The sequence below is a fragment of the Poecilia formosa genome, unplaced genomic scaffold, assembly GCF_000485575.1.
Source record: "Poecilia formosa unplaced genomic scaffold, Poecilia_formosa-5.1.2 Scaffold238, whole genome shotgun sequence".
Lineage (NCBI taxonomy): Eukaryota > Metazoa > Chordata > Actinopteri > Cyprinodontiformes > Poeciliidae > Poecilia > Poecilia formosa.
In genome coordinates, this window is record NW_006800177.1 from 837,666 (window position 1) to 853,262 (window position 15,597).

The window sequence follows — 15,597 nt, forward strand, 5'->3', positions numbered from 1 at the left end:
TGAAACACAACTTTTAAAAAAACATGAATTTAGGCCTTATAGTGTCACAACAATGGACAACTTGTGCTAGATTAATTATAAAATAGCAAAAGGGAAAAAAAGAATGAAAATCATAAAGAAAACTGTCAACTTAACATTGAATGGATACAAACAGCTGAAGAACCTGTAGTTCAGCTGACATTATATCTTATTACTACTGATAAAGTGCATCTTAAATGTTTATTTCTGTTTGTTTTGACCATTACGGCTCACAGGGAATGAAAATTCAGATTCTCCAAAAACTGTGAATATTACTTAAGATCATTATAAAACATTTTTAAATAAGGGATATTATGTTATATTATGTGGGAAACTGCTGATTTGACAGATGTCTAGCACACATTCATAGCCTATACAATGCAGATAATAAAAAAAAAAGTATTTGGTGCCTGTTAATGTGCTGTACATATTTATGAAAAGCTAAGTGGAAAGAAAATATTTATCAGAAAAAATGTAATATTCAGATATTCAAAAAAATAATAATTGAGTTTTCATTTCCTGTGAACCACAATCAGCAAAATTAACAAAAAAAATCCTTAAATACATTATTCTATGTGTAACAAATGTATTTAATATCTGAATGTCACTCTTTGGAGTTAGTCAATGGAATGATTGAACTTTTCAGTGATACGGTAATTTACTAAGATGCGCTCGTAAGATGGTTATTTTTCTACAGAATCTGTCAGGCTGCAAATTCATAAACATAAATCAAAGAGCTTAACTAACAGACACAACTTTTCAAACTTGTATCTCACATGAAGAAACGATGACAACAAAATGCAAAACATTAAACTGGTTAAGAACAATTTTGACGCCCGTCTACGTGCAGCACAGAGAGGAGTTTAGAGAAATCCCCAGGAGATCTGAGTATAACACAAGAGCCTTTCTTCATCAGCCTTCCTCTTTCATGAATACATTCAGATCGCTCTCAGGACGAATGCGACCTCAGTCATGCCGTCATATGGCGACGTCCCAAAGAGCCGGTGAACCTGGCATTGTAGGAAATAGTGAACTGAACTGGAATACTCATAAAAGCCAAAATGGAGCAATGATTTGGGGCCATTTATCTAGGTCAAGAGAATAAATGCAGCTCGTTAAGAAGAGACAAATTACAGAGTAATACGACGCCAGCAGTATTACACCCTGACAGAGAGAAACTGTTTTTCAGTGTTGCCCACTTTGTTCTCCTCATACTCACAGACCCACAGTAAACTTCATGTTCCCTCTGTTGTCTGTCTGCTCTCACTACACATTACACACAGAAGACGTTTCACCTCAAGAATCAACATAGCGGTCAGCATTTGTGCCTGACCCAACCTGTGCGTCCTCATTCAGACAGACGTGTGTGAATCCGTACAGTAAAGATCATTATCGTTCCAATGGACACACAAACACAAACCTGGTGAGAGTGATAGAAAGAACAAAGAGAGGGGAAATGCTTGTGGGGGGGGAACTTAACTGAAGGAAAAGGAGTTGTTTTGGGGGGTTTAGTTTGAGTGGCTGGATCAGTGGTAAACATAGTGCATGATTTTTACTTACTCAGCATTAGCCATAATGATGGATGATGGCGAAGGGAAGCGATGAGGTGCTGAAGTCTCTCGACACGATTCCCCTTACTTTTTGTTTTAGAGCTGCAGTTCACTTTTCCACCTGAGAGATCCCACTTTCATGCTAAACCTGCGGAGAGCACATCTAGTTACACCGTCAGAGATGTACAGTCCGACTGAAACTAACACAGCTTCACACAGCAGGAAGATGATATTTCATGAGCCATAGAGTGTCTCGCAATGTTATTCAAACCCCTTGAGCTTTTCCACATTGTTACAAACATGAGCCTCAGTATAATTTTTTTAAGGTTTTATATGGCATACCAAAACTAGGCAGCACTGTTAACTGGAAAGACGTTGATACATGGCTTCAACCTGCTACAGGTTGTAAAAGACTTGAATAAGGGGGAAAGGTTCACCTGTGGGAAATTGAAAATTGATTTTCACAGACTCTTCATCCAGTCTGACTGGGTTTAAGCCGCGTCACAAAGAAGAATAGCCAAAGTTTTTATCTCTGGACATGCAAAGCTGCTAAAGACAGACGGTAGCCCAAAAGCCAACAGAGCTACAGTCTCTGAGTCTTCCAAAAGTATTAATCCCCTTGATATTTTATTTATTTATCTAATTTCAAACTCAAAATTTGATGCATTTTATCAGGACTTTGTGTGTTGGAACCACACAGACTGACAAAACAGTCAAACAGAAGAAAACAAAGCACACATTTGACAATTTTTACAAATAAAGATGTCCTTCCGAGAGCAATATTTTGCTGCAGCTTTTCTGCCTGAGCAGTGGATCAATTGTAAAACCATGTATCGGTTTCCTTCGATTATGTAGTTATGCACTATTTTGTCCTGTTCCATCATACAAAATCAAAATCAAAAACATGAAAGTAACCTCTAAACTGATTCCAGTTGTTTTTCTGCTCATGTTTCCGATCACTTCCATGGAAGTTGTCCCTTGACGATCAGAATCAGCAAATAAAATAGGTGAAGAGGAGGAACTCACAAAGATGAACGAGGAGAAATCAGAGGAGCTCAAACAGTTGAATAAGGAGTTGAAGAACCAGAGGAGCCTGACTGAGGAGACGAGAAGCAGGTCAGAGAGGCTGAAGCTCAGATCGTCTCTGGAAAATCAAAAGTTTGAGCTGGAAAATTGGAAAATTCAAAAGATAAAGAAGAAGAACTAAATACTAAAAAGCGCAATCTTTGAGGTTTTAGGTTTATGTATTTAGTTTTTTTATTTTATATATAAATAAAAAAAATTCTTAAATATTTTTCCCTTTTTAGTAAAAATGTGCCCTTTTTACACATACATATAATTTTTAAAAAACTTAAATTATGTCATTTTGAGCAGATTCTGCTAAGTCAATACACTCCTGGAGAATCTCTCATCTGTGGAAAAGAAGGTGAACCGATAAGCAGTAGATGAGGTTCCAGTCTTTAACAGCAAACTGGACGCGATCAAACAGTGCAGGGCTCATCTTAAATGTCTTGAAGCTTCACAAAAAAAAGAGTCTCAGCTCTGCAAATAAAATAAGAGCTTATCCAGAGATCTGAGAAAGTGAAACTTAGCACTGATGTGGAGGATCAAATCTATAATCTTTATTTTAGTAGGAAAACAGATACAAACTAAACTGTATTTTTAATGCTATTCCAGTGCATACAGTTGAAACCGGAAGTTTACATACACCAAATAAAAAGAAAATGTTTTTTTTTTCTCAATATCTAAAGTTGAATCACAACAAACAGCTTTTGTTTTATGTTAGTTGGAATTACCAAAATTATTTCTATTTGCCAAATGCCAGGAAACTTAGTGAGATTTTTTTTTTTAGATTTTCTTGTAAATGCCTTAAAATTCAGAAGTTTACATACATTTGGTCAGTATCAGAGATAAATGACTTTTAAAGGGAAAGAGGGGCAGACGTTATGTAAAGTCAACTTATTTAGCTTTAATGTTATTCCCTCATCAAAAACATACCTGGAGTGTTGCTTTGATTCTTTCATGCATGTTTCAGAAATTCTTGAATCTCCTGTGGCAGCCATTCATGGGTGCCTAAGCAAGACAAAATGCGTGAGTTTTTTTATTCAATGTTCACAGTCTTACAAATTTACCTGTAAGTCATTTAAGAGTATTTTTAATTTTAAAGCAGCTTTTAAATGTAACGAAAAACAACGGTGTCCGGAATATAAAAGTTCTACTTTTGTTACTTTTAAATTCACACATTTCATCACATTTAGGGATACAGTTGCCTGGCCTTTGCCTTCCTGTGCAACTCGAAAAAATATCGCTTACAGCACCGTCTTGGATTTCTCCCTTTGACTCGGATTGTCTCCGGACCCGGTCGAAGTTCTGAACAATGACATCAATTTTCTGCACCGTTTTAGATTTGTAGTCTGTCTGTAGTTTTAGCAAGGGCAGTGGAGGAAGTGAAGGATTCCGTTCAGTCCCTGTCGGCCATGCTTCCAAATATTGAGCTAACATTAACAGCAGCCTCATTCGGATCGGCACTTTTCTTTTCAAAGTCGGTCGTTTACAGCGCAGGCAAGTTCCAGTAAGCTTGTTGGAGTTGAATTTCCGCATTACGTCATGGATAAAATTTAAAACCTCAACACAGTCCACGCCTCCAGGAAGCTAACATTTCTTAATAGCTGAGAGTCCAGACCCTCTGTACGAAACAAACAGCTTTTAGGGACATGTGGCTGCTTTTTTACCAGGCTAGAGAGGGAACAAACCAGAAATAAAGAATTGTAGATGTTTAGATGTTGCTAATTGATTTACTCTGTGACTAGGCTAACTGGTATTAGCAGTTTAAGCTGTTAGTAAATTATTCCTATATTTTTTACTTTCAAACTTTGATTGATAAAAAGAACATCATTAGCGGTCATGTCTTCCAACATGTCAATGATTTCCCTTACTTTGCTACTGCAAAATGTAGTTTTTGCTATTTTGTTGTTTTATTTTCCGTTTAATCAGGTAAAGAACTTTGAATTGTATTGTTGCTGAAAATGTGCTTTACAAATAAAATTGTACTGCTGTATCTTCTGTAACAACCTGAAAGAACTGTCCACAGAAACTAGTTTCCCATAGTTTCTTACACCTTTAGCTCCATCTCATTAATTTTGAAAAAAAAAATAAAAATAATAACTTTGTGTCCTCCTGCAGCAGTAATTAAGACACTGAAGAGTGTGACTTTGTAGAGCTGGAAAAATATTTTTGAGTTTCTAGGCATGATGAAGGTGAAGATTTAGTTGCTGGTTAATTTCACAGTGCAGAATCATTACCCTTGTAAAATATATCTGCCATTTTGCATATCACTTTGATGCTTTTTGTTTGTTTTTCCTTAATGAATAAAGCTGATGCCTCCTGATGCTGGCCTCCTCCCTGGTCACAGTACATCTTCTCAGTGCCGGATGCATTCTTACAAGCCTGGAGCTGCCAACCTGACCTGTGTCACCCTGGATGAGAACAACTGCTGTTCTGAGGGCTGAATACATGCTAAATGCTACACTTTTTAGCTTTTTAGTTGTACTTTTTTTTCTTTAACTTTCCAAATATGCAGCAGCACTCTGTCTGTAGTTTGTCTGCAGTTTGTCCAAACATGCAGTTTGTCCAGCACATTGACAAACTGCATGAAAATGTATGGTGGTAACATAAAGTCTGGAACTGTGTCAGGAAATGTGAATACTTTTAAAGGATATGTTTTCAGATATTGTGCTTGACAATTTTTTTTTTTTTGTTGGAAACAGCTGCCTGCCTTTCTTGACCAAACAAAGCTCATGCACTGTGCTATCCGCATACTTGTACACTTAGTCAAATTAAACAAGACAGTTTTAAAAGCCGCTTCTAAAATGCCACAAACTTTTCTAGATGTTAGCTCTTATTTAGACTTGCACCTCAACATCTCACCTATCAGCAGCTGGCTTTCAGACTTCACTCGTTTCAACCACCAGTAATAGTAGCTTATATTTTGCACCTGCACTCAGAACCTTTTTACTATTAGATGCACTGAATAATAGTAAAAAATAATAAATAAAAAAAAACCCAGAGAGAGCCTCTTACCTGTGAGAGATTTACATTGTTGACACGTAACTGTGCCTCCCGTTGCTCTCCTGCAGAAAGTAATGTCTCCCTCGGTGGCGCTCACAGTGAGCGAAGCAGCGGCAGCAGGCTCGCAGTGTGTGTAGGCTGCAGCAATCCTCTGCACTTTTGCATTGGACGAGCACCGCCGCTGCTTTCGCAGCTCCCTTGCGCTGCGCGGATTTCGGTGCAAAACCAGAGGCTGCAGCTCGAATGCATGAAGCATCGTCACTCAACAAGAGCCATGTTAGCTTTAAGTGCAGTCACAAGAATCGAGTCAATTGCCCCCCTCTTCTCTTTTCTCTCCCTGGATTAGACGAGTTGAATTGGGGGTCCGGGTTGCGCTCCCCAGCCGAGGGCTTCCCCGACGTGCGCAGCGGGGAACCCTGCGAGAAGGGAGCTGTCCAGGTGCTGAAAGCAGCCCGACGGCTCCGTCAGAGAAGCGCCTCCGGAGCGGCGGGAGGACGGAACACCGCGAATTTTCACGCGAAGGCGGCCAAAACATTGACGTTTTCGTGCCAAAGTCTGGCGGCAGCCAGTGAATTTTGTGACATTTGCATCGATCCGGTCACGACAGAGCAGTAAAAACATTAGCCGTGGGGTGGATCTGTGTGTATGAGCGGGATAAGAAAAACCTGCCAGTAAAAGGTGTGCGGTTCCCCAGTTGAGGCCAATTTAGGAACGGATCGTTGCCTCGGATGATTTTATTAGCTTTACGCCTGGTTGGTCGCTCCTCTCGGTGTCATGAGCTACGTTTTTTTTTTTTTTTTTTCCTGGTGTCCCAAAATAAAGATACTATGGGAATATAAACTGCCTGTGCAGCAATTGGCTTAACCATTTGTCACTCATCGGGATTAGCCAGTCGATGGTTAAAGAGTACATCCATCAATCTGAAGCGTCGCTGCTTCTTTTAAACACGCCTGGATGTGGGCTGCTGAGGATGCAAGAGGTTGACGCGCATATTTAAAGGGAGTTTGACAAAATCTACCAATTTAAGTTATAATATTGGCTTTAGATAAAGTTGAATGATTCGATTCCAAACAATATTAACAATAAATTGCATGTCTAATTTATTGTCTGTTTAAGGAAAACCTGAATGGGCACAAATAAGTCTGACAATAACCAAACTCTTTTTTTTCTTTTATCTAATACAATTTATATATTCATATTTATTTCAAATCTATACATGGTGTATTATGTTACAGTTAAATGATGGACAAGAGTTATTTTCTGAAGAAAAAAAAAACAGGTTTTGGAATTTTTTAAATAGTTTTTTGTTACAATCACAGTTGCAGCTTTTTTTTTTTAACAATGACACATCAGCAACGTTCAAGATAAAACAATCACCTGATAAACCACGTACATAGTGAAACTGCACCAATTAGCAACAAACTGTTCAGCATTGGTAAAAAAAAAAAATCAACATCAAGTTTAGCATTTAGTACATTTTTAGAGGCCTGAATGCTATTAGACATGCTGTCCCATTTCTCCTAACGTTTTCGCATTCTGTCACGCTATAATCACAAACTTCAATGTATTTATTTGACATTTATGTGATAGACCTAACACCAAGCAGTAAATAATTGCAAAGTGGAAATGAAAAATGCTTTATTTTCCTTCAAATTCGCAATTATTATGACCTTTTGTTGATCTATAAACATAAAATCCTAATTAAATACATTGTCACTTACCAAAATGTAAAAATATTCAAGGAGTGTGAATCTAGGCACTGAAGAGACATCTTTAAAGCTGACCACTTTCTACAACTTGTATCTGAAAATCAAAAAGAAACAGCCAAACTAAACATTCGGCATGCAGGGCAAATTAGCATGTCAAATAATCTAGCATGTAATGATCCAAAAACCCAAATACTGTTATCCCCAAGCTCCCAGTTTGCACACCTTTTCCCCAACAACTTGACTCTAGCAGAAAACTTGAAAAAAGCCTAAGACTTCGGAAGCTGAGATAATTCGACCAGTGTGCCAAGCTAACAGCTGGACAAATTAAACAGATATAAAAAAAATAATAATAATAATAACAGGAATCTGTAGGTTAACACTGATGACACAAAACTGTGTCAGATTTGCTAAAGCTTACCCTGATTTTGTGGAGGAAAAACAAACCAAATTTCTTTACCTCCATGAACAAAAAAAGTGCAGCCACAGGGAAGAATGTGTCTTGAATGTGTGAGGAAATTGGAGTGAAAGACATAAACATACTACTAACACAAGCAGAATTTGATGTCAGTATGTACACTCTGGGCAAATCCTTTCTTCTCAAAGTTTCCAAGACTTAAAACCTCCAAAGGTTTTGCCATTACGCCTTCATGGCTGAGGGGATTATCGTCCTGCTTTGTAAGCATAAATGAAGAGAGCAATATCCTGGGTGACACTTTGTACATAATGTCTGCTGCTCCAAGTCGTCGTTGACAACAGAAGCATGACACGTCGACTTTTTTCCTCTTACTCCTTCTTCCCAGTCAGCCAAAGTGGACCAGGGTCATGACGGTGGTGTACTCGTGCTGCAAGGTGTCGGAGTCGGAGTTGCAGAGGGTGTAGTCGTCTTTAACGATGCGGTCACAGCCGATCTCGCCGTTGCCAAACAGACCAAACAGCGGCGTATTGGGGAAGACCTTGTGAAAAGCGTCGGCCTCCACGTTGTGCTGGTTGTGGTAGTAGTTCTGGCCCCTCCCCACGCAGGCAAACATGAAGCCCAGGGTGTTTCTCTCAGGAATCCTGGCTGCCTTTAGCCGTCGGACCGTGGCCTCCGCTTCCTTCGCGGTGCCGACGTCTTGGTCGAGGAGCACGGACGCCCCCTGGACTTTACGGCCGCTCAGAGCCAGGCCGATCACACCGTACGATCCCTTGCTGCAGCTACAGAGATTGAGATGATGAAAACCGTAAGCACTGCGCCACGTGTATTAAGTCGTCAAATCCGCTGTGGAGCCTTAAACTCACCAATCTCTGGGCGGATAGAAGACGCCTTCCACCAGCCCTCCTGCAATTAAAGCCTTGCTGTTTGTCAGCGGCTCCAGGATCTGGCTGAGGAACCGTGCTCCTCCAGATTTATACGCTTCATAGATGAACATCACCACTACGCGTAGCTCTGGGTTGTCAACTAGTCCTAGAAAAAAACACAACAAGACAAAATATAAGGGGCTGCTGAGGATTGGATTTCTCTTGACTTATTGAACATCTGCACTCACCTGCTTCTTTCATGGCTTCCAGAGAGATCGTTTTCTTACAAAAGTGAAACGGCTTGATGTGAACACCATCAGTGTTGGGGAGCATGACTGCAAAGCCTGCCTCCCCTTCCTGGTACTCCTTAGGAGCACCGGTCCACGAACCGGTCGGAGTTACTGTTAAAAAGGTGAAAACCATGCTGCGTGAATATACATGCTACAGAATCTGGATTTACCAAACTCCTAATTAGTCATCAAATTATTCATTCTAATAAAACCGTCACAAACTGTTTTCTTCATTAGTGATCACTAACCCACATCTCAAAGTTCCTTCTTATTCATTTTTAATTTGTCATTTAGTCACAAGCAAAATAAACCACGAAAACTTCAAATTCAAGAAAATAAATCCTTAAGAGTTTCATGCTGGCTTTTACAGTCTCTAAGTCACCACCTACCGGAGTTTAGAGGAACTGCAGCAGCACACTCTTATTACAAAAAGAAATACGAGTTTCATTAAAAAAATAAATAAATAAAAATGAAACAACCACAAACTGACAACAAAAGTAATCAGTCCAAGATACGAATATGTTGCTATGGAAATTAGAGAACGATAAGCCGCTCTGCAATAGATATAAAGATTCGGAAGACAGACGGCCTCAATCACCACTTCTAAGCTTTTATTGGATTAGGATGTTAAATTAGGTTGTAAACTATTCCTGAGCCAAACCGTTGATGTACAGCAGAATTAGTACAAAGAAAATACAACTCCTGAAACGGATAAATGTTGCAAGTGCCTGCAATCCATTCCTATCCCCACCTAGTTCCAGATTTAGGTTCTAACTAGTATTTGCCTCCAGATGTAAAACAGCGAGTAGTAAAGTTACAACCTGGACCTCGTTAATCAGGGCCAACACAAAGATTTAATAGATGGACAAAACAATTTACCCACACAGCGCCTTGCTAAACTATTCATCTCAATCAAACTTGTCCATGTTTTGTCATGCTGTAACCACAAACTTTAACATATTTTATTCATTTACTTACTTATTTATTCATCATGTGACATGCCAACACAGAGAGGCACATAAGTTTGAAGTGGAACAAAAATTACATATTTTACAAACACTCTAAAAAACGTGATATGCACCTGTATTCAACCTACCTTTCTCAATTTAGGCTGAACACAATTGCACATCAAATTATGACAAACTGTGATTTGGTCACTCACATAAAATCTAAATAACTTACACTGAAATTTGTGGCAGACAGACTCTTACTTTTATTAGCCCTTAGAACCTCCTGCTACATTCCTAATGCCGTATTTGGTTTCATTAAACAAAGCACTTTTCTTTGTAACTATGGCAACACTGAAGTACAGCCGAGATATTTTAAAGTAAAAAAAAAAAAAGGAAAGAAGGTAAAAGAAATTATAGCGGATAAAAATTCTGTGGACTGAATACAGGAAACGGCTTCAGCAGTTATTTCTCATCTCCTTCAACCATTTAAGCCAAGAAATCAAAACGAACTCTCTGCAACCAGTAATAAAAGATGCATGATAAAACCACTTCTAAATATTAAAGCAACATGGATGAAGGTGGTCTGTTAAGTCTAGACTGCATCATCCTTGTGGTCTAGACTCATCAGGCCACACAAAATCCTTGGAGCAACAGAATAAGAACATCGGCAGATAAAGTGATGCACCCATCACACTTAGGGTTATTAATAAACGAGAGAGCAGCGGTATTTCTGAGGCCACGTCAGCTGGTTGTGAATATGTTAACACCAAACCATTTGACCAAATATACTGAAAATTAAAGGAAAAGTTTTGTCTTCTGAGTGCACTCTGATTTTACAAGCCGATAATGTCGAGGTTCACCAGGTTTAAATTGTAGGAGTAATTTGAGCCACACTGCAGACTGATCTGCAACCAACCTTCTCAAGTTAAGTGTTTTAAGCAGCAACCGTTTATGATCAATCCAAGTTGTTGTTGGAAAATGAATCCAATTCCACAAAGACAGAAATTATGTCCTTAATAAAATATAACTAATCAAAACTTAAGGTGGACTACATACTGTATCGCCAGAGGGTGATGTTTTAGTACAAAGAGCTGCATTATGACATCACTTCTTTTTATTTTGAATACAGCGCTATTTGAGACGTTTGAATTCTCACCACGCTGACGATTTATTTTAACAGAATCAGTTTAGCAGGCTGGACCTGTTTGTCACCTATGGCTGCAATATTACAAAATGTCAGTGTTGTTACCATCAGCTCATGCAGCTATTAAACACGGCAGACAGAGAGCCTCATAAGCACATTCTCTGGAGGGAGGAGAACAACGCTGATGGAGAATCGCTTCTCCAGGGGGACTGTGATTATAACGAGAAATGGGAGGCTCAGCAGCGGGGACAGCGGGCCATCGATCAGCGAGAGACACAGCAAGATGCAAGCCGTGAGCGGAGCTTGCCAAAGCAGGCAGAAAGCAGAGAGAATTCACTGGTCGTCTTATGGAGGTTCAACGAATCAGAGAAACACAGCACAATGCATAAACATGTTTACAGTTCAGATTTACAACATTAATTAAACACACTGGTGGAGAATTGTGGCAGGTTCAAATACATATTTTATATGCAAAAGAGTTAGTGTGCGAATTTCTTTTTTTTTTTTTTCCTTTAGGTAAATAAGTAGAAAAGAAAGAAGAGAGAAAAACTCACAGACTATGCCTGGTGTAGCGATGCCAACAATGTCACAGCCTTTGGGGAAGATCTGGTTCAGTTCTTCAGCCGTACTCATGCATTGGCGACTCTTTTTTGCTTCAGTTTAGAGGAAGAAGCAAAAACGTTGCAATCAAATCGATTCAGAACTTTCAATTATTTGGATTTAAAACTAGCATCAGAGAGGCATCAGATCAGAGTGAAACTGAATTTACAACATTATGAGAATATCACATTTAAAAGATTAAAAACCACCACTTTCTGCAGCTACTGGGAGGCAAATGTTGGATTGTTTGCTGCATTTGAACCTGAATGCACTTATTTTCACTGGAATACATCCTTTATATGCTGAGGGCCTAATATAAATAAGCCAAATATTTTAAATCTGCATCTTAGTCTTAGTTCTTATCAGCTAAGCTACTAAAATTGCCACTCAACAAAGCTGAATTTATTAGGAACCAGTCTCTAAAACACATCGAGTTGTATGAAAAACATCGAAAATAGCAAAATCATATTTTTATGTCGTACTTATGTAAAGTAAGAGCAATAGGGTGAAGTTGGCAACATACTGTAGGCTACAGGGCTAATCAAAATTGCCATAATGAAAACAGTAAACAGGAAGATGTTTTTTGCAAGTTGCCAAAACAAAAAGTATAATGGTCCAAACAGTACGAGACGAACATGTTCTCTACAAACAATCTGCTGAGTCACAGAGAAAATGATTACTACTGACCTTTGCTCTGTTCATAGCAATACTCTTGTCCAGTCAAGGCCTCACAGTCGACCATCATCAGGACCGTTTTAGGCAGGAGGAATACTTTCTGAAAACAATTGGAGAGAAAATGTTAAAGCACTTACTGTTAAACTGATGAATAATGTTGGGATGTTTGAAGCAATTATAGCTGAAAGGCAGCATTATCAATCTGCTGGCAACCTCTAAGTTACAGAACTGTGAAAAACTTCTAGGTCAGTCCTCATTTCACTCCATTTATCTTAAAAGAAGTCAAAGTTTTTTAAGTAGCTCTAATCAATTTTAACCTAGGACTCAACACATTTAATTATCCTTTATGTGTCACTGTACATCACATCTATTATGCCAACTGCCTCATCAGATGGAGAAACATTGTCAAAAATGGTTAACGTTTCACGCACCTTCCATTTAATCTGGTATATCCTGTGGAGAATCTGTAGACGAATCAATTCCAGAACTAACAGATTCATCATTCACAGAGCCATAAGTATGCAAAGATGTATTACCACCTGTATAATTTATTAGCCACTTGATATCTGCCTCAATTGTGCAATAATGCACAAATTGTAGGGCTTTACAACATATTAAACAGATATAAATACAATATTAATGTGCGTGATATATTAAAAGCGTACAATCAATGTTCTGTGTTCAATCTCACTACAGTGAGATTGAACAAGGTGACAAAGATGGCACTGTCCAAGACGTTTAAGTTTACAGAAAGTGTTGGAAGCATCAAAATGATGGCTGAGAAACAGACCTGTCAGGAAAATGTGGATCAATTACAACTGTCACCATCATTGCCACAATAGTATAATTGTTGATTTTACCATCAGAGTTGCATGAATTTGTAATATTATGCAGCACAAACCTCTTTTACTTCCTTAGCTAAACAAGTAGAAAACAGCAAAGACACATGTGTATGAAACTTCTTAAATGTGCATTTGAAACTGCAACCAATAAGAGGTTTTACTTCTTTATGAATTAGAAAATCAGTGAAATGTTTTTGATTTCACTGATTAATTCAAAAAAGTAAAACTAATACAGATTTATTACAAACAGTGTTGTGTTTGTTAGCTCCTATGTCAGATCATTTTAATGATTGCAGTTTACAATTAATGAAGACATGGGATTTGGTTTCTCAAAAAAAAATTGAATATTTTACTGTATTGGTATGGCCTCCAGACTCCTGTCCTTGAAAGTCACTGTCCTGCAACTTTTAGATGCATCCCTAGTTCAACATCTGAATCAAATTAAGGACTCATTGGGGAGGTTTCAATATGCCAAGGTGTTGCAAGTTGGAACAGGAATGAATCTAAAAGTTGCTAGACAGTGGCTCTTAGTGACTGGAGTTCAATCATGAAGAAGACTGCAGACTTGACATTTCTTTACCAAACACATGGAGATGGCCCAAACACCCAACAGAGTTGGTCTATTGTAGAGAGGAAGATGAGAAACATCAGAGGCATCAATGTAGAGGAGCTGAATGCAACTTTTAAAGTAACCTGGGATTCCTTAACACCTAAGATCTACTAAAGGCTGATCTATGTGGCACCGATAGAGCGCCAACCCAACATTTAGTGCATATACTGTATGGGTATACGTTTCAGCAAAACGACACTTTACCTTTAAGAACCCCAATTTTTGATTGGTCTAAATAAACATTTAGTTTTCTGATAAAGTGCATTTGGAGTTGTCATTTCCGGTAAGCCATAGTTATGAAAATAACCATAATAAACGTCATACGTCACACTGTGTGCAATTGAGTTTCACTTTCTGAATTGCTGAAATAAATTCATTTTGGGATTATTATTCTAATTTAATGATACAACTGGACATTAACGAAGTTAAGGAGCAACATAGCTTCTACTACCGTGTGATTTCTTTTAAACCGGCAAAAAAGGTTATTTGTTTTTCCCTTTCCGAGTGGTTGTTTCTCCTCTACTTCTCCTTTTCCGTTTATCTCAAGCCATACTTTTTACGGTTTTCAGTTTTGCGATTTACCTCCACTTCTTCAGCCAGGATGCTGCAGAAAGAGTGAAGCTCTGTGGTGGAGGGTCCAGAGGCGGACACCCAGGTCAGATGCTGCTGAGTCCGAAGCACTCTGCGGGCACAGTTCCTCCACAATCTGCACACACTAACAAGGACACACACGTTCACCTACTGCCCAACCAAAACCACACACAATCAAAAAGAATACGCTTCTCTGCTTACAATCTAAGCATATAATGTTTCACTTTAATAACCATCTACCAATTTTTCTTTCAGGTTACTCTCCAGCTTACTTTTTTTAGATAAATATTTTCATTTTTTTATTCAGTAGACATTATGGCTAGCCAAGATAGCCGTTTAGCTTGTAAACATTTCCCATTACCTGGCGACCCGCAGAAGCGATTTGGTTGGTATAAACATGAGAACTCTCTCAACCACTTCGGCGACATTGCTGAGCACATATGCCGCCTTGTTATCTTGAAAAGGTTCGCAAAAATCCAGACTTTCACTCATATTTCAATATCCGATGGTCGGTCATACAGAACAGCTAGGACTTTTACCTCTGCACTTACACAGCTGTTAAACCCTCTTGTAAATTTACAATACTGCCCCAAGCGGGGCGGAGGGTAAAACGCACAGGCTTTTTCCATGACCGTCACAATTTTAAAAGCTATGTTACTGTTCTTACTTTTCCCCAAATACTTTATTAGGATATATAATTCCTCTTGTATTTTGCAGGACATTTCAACATTTTGACTAAAAGTACATTGTAAGCTATGACCTTTCATTTGCACAATGGCAATAGAGTGTCATGTGAGTTTACATGAGTCTATCAAAATGTCCACACTCACACCTTGACCCTTTATCATTTCACAACCAGAAATCAGACATCTTTTCTGTCCTGCACCACCGGACACAACTGTTAAATACCAGTCCCATGGTAACTCTGGAGGAAGGCCAGAAAGTCCATAGCTCAGGTGGAGTAATATTTTGACCAGACAACAGTTGTGTCTGGGAAGAGAAGGGAATCTGCAAACATGTGAAATGAGGTAAATGTTACACTTGCAGGTACAGTCTTTCAGAGTAATACTCATACCTTACAATGCCTCAAACTTAAAACCAACCACCTGTCATTTTTCATGAGATCCATCCATCCATCCATCCATTTTCTGCCGTTTATCCAGGATCGGGTCGCGGGGGCAGCAGCTTCAGAAGGGAGGCCCAGACTTCCCTTTCCCCAGCCACTTCTTCCAGCTCCTCCGGGTGAACTCCAAGGCGTTCCCAGGCCAGCTG

The 15,597-nt window shown here is 38.9% G+C and overlaps 2 protein-coding genes across 5 annotated transcripts in view; both read right to left on the minus strand.

The window, feature by feature from the left end:
• The window catches only part of LOC103149888 (transmembrane protein 266-like), a 39,110-nt gene extending 32,462 nt beyond the window's left edge, over positions 1 to 6,648 (minus strand). The window contains exons 1-4 of one of the 4 annotated variants that reach the window (XM_016680262.1): positions 5,649 to 6,648; positions 3,567 to 3,641; positions 2,595 to 2,665; positions 1,579 to 1,716 (exon numbers count right to left, since the gene is read on the minus strand). In XM_016680262.1, the coding sequence (XP_016535748.1) occupies positions 1,579 to 1,592 (14 nt within the window). In that variant the 5' untranslated portion in view covers positions 1,593 to 1,716; positions 2,595 to 2,665; positions 3,567 to 3,641; positions 5,649 to 6,648. Of the gene's footprint in view, positions 1 to 1,578; positions 1,717 to 2,594; positions 2,734 to 3,566; positions 3,642 to 5,648 lie in introns of all 4 variants that reach the window. The other 3 variants (XM_016680261.1, XM_007569245.2, XM_016680263.1) reach the window with 3 other exon arrangements.
• Positions 6,649 to 6,794: 146 nt separating this feature from the next.
• On the minus strand, positions 6,795 to 14,893 carry fbxo22 (F-box protein 22). The gene is made up of 7 exons (XM_007569246.2): positions 14,687 to 14,893; positions 14,317 to 14,449; positions 12,295 to 12,382; positions 11,562 to 11,660; positions 8,872 to 9,024; positions 8,624 to 8,789; positions 6,795 to 8,539 (listed from the first exon to the last, which is right to left on the minus strand). Exons 1-7 carry the CDS (start codon positions 14,815 to 14,817, stop codon positions 8,146 to 8,148), a joined length of 1,164 nt encoding a protein of 387 aa, XP_007569308.1. The 5' UTR covers positions 14,818 to 14,893; the 3' UTR covers positions 6,795 to 8,145.
• Between the last annotated feature and the right edge of the window lie 704 nt (positions 14,894 to 15,597).

Excerpts from the sequence above, each read along its gene's own strand:
- fbxo22 (XM_007569246.2), bottom strand. The coding sequence starts at position 14,817 with ATGAGTGAAAGTCTGGATTTTTGCGAACCTTTTCAAGATAACAAGGCG. Across the intron at positions 9,025-11,561 it reads CGCTACACCAGGCATAGTCT|TAACTCCGACCGGTTCGTGG; the intron begins GTGAGTTTTTCT and ends CCTTTTTAACAG. Across the intron at positions 8,790-8,871 it reads GGAAGCCATGAAAGAAGCAG|GACTAGTTGACAACCCAGAG; the intron begins GTGAGTGCAGAT and ends GTTTTTTTCTAG.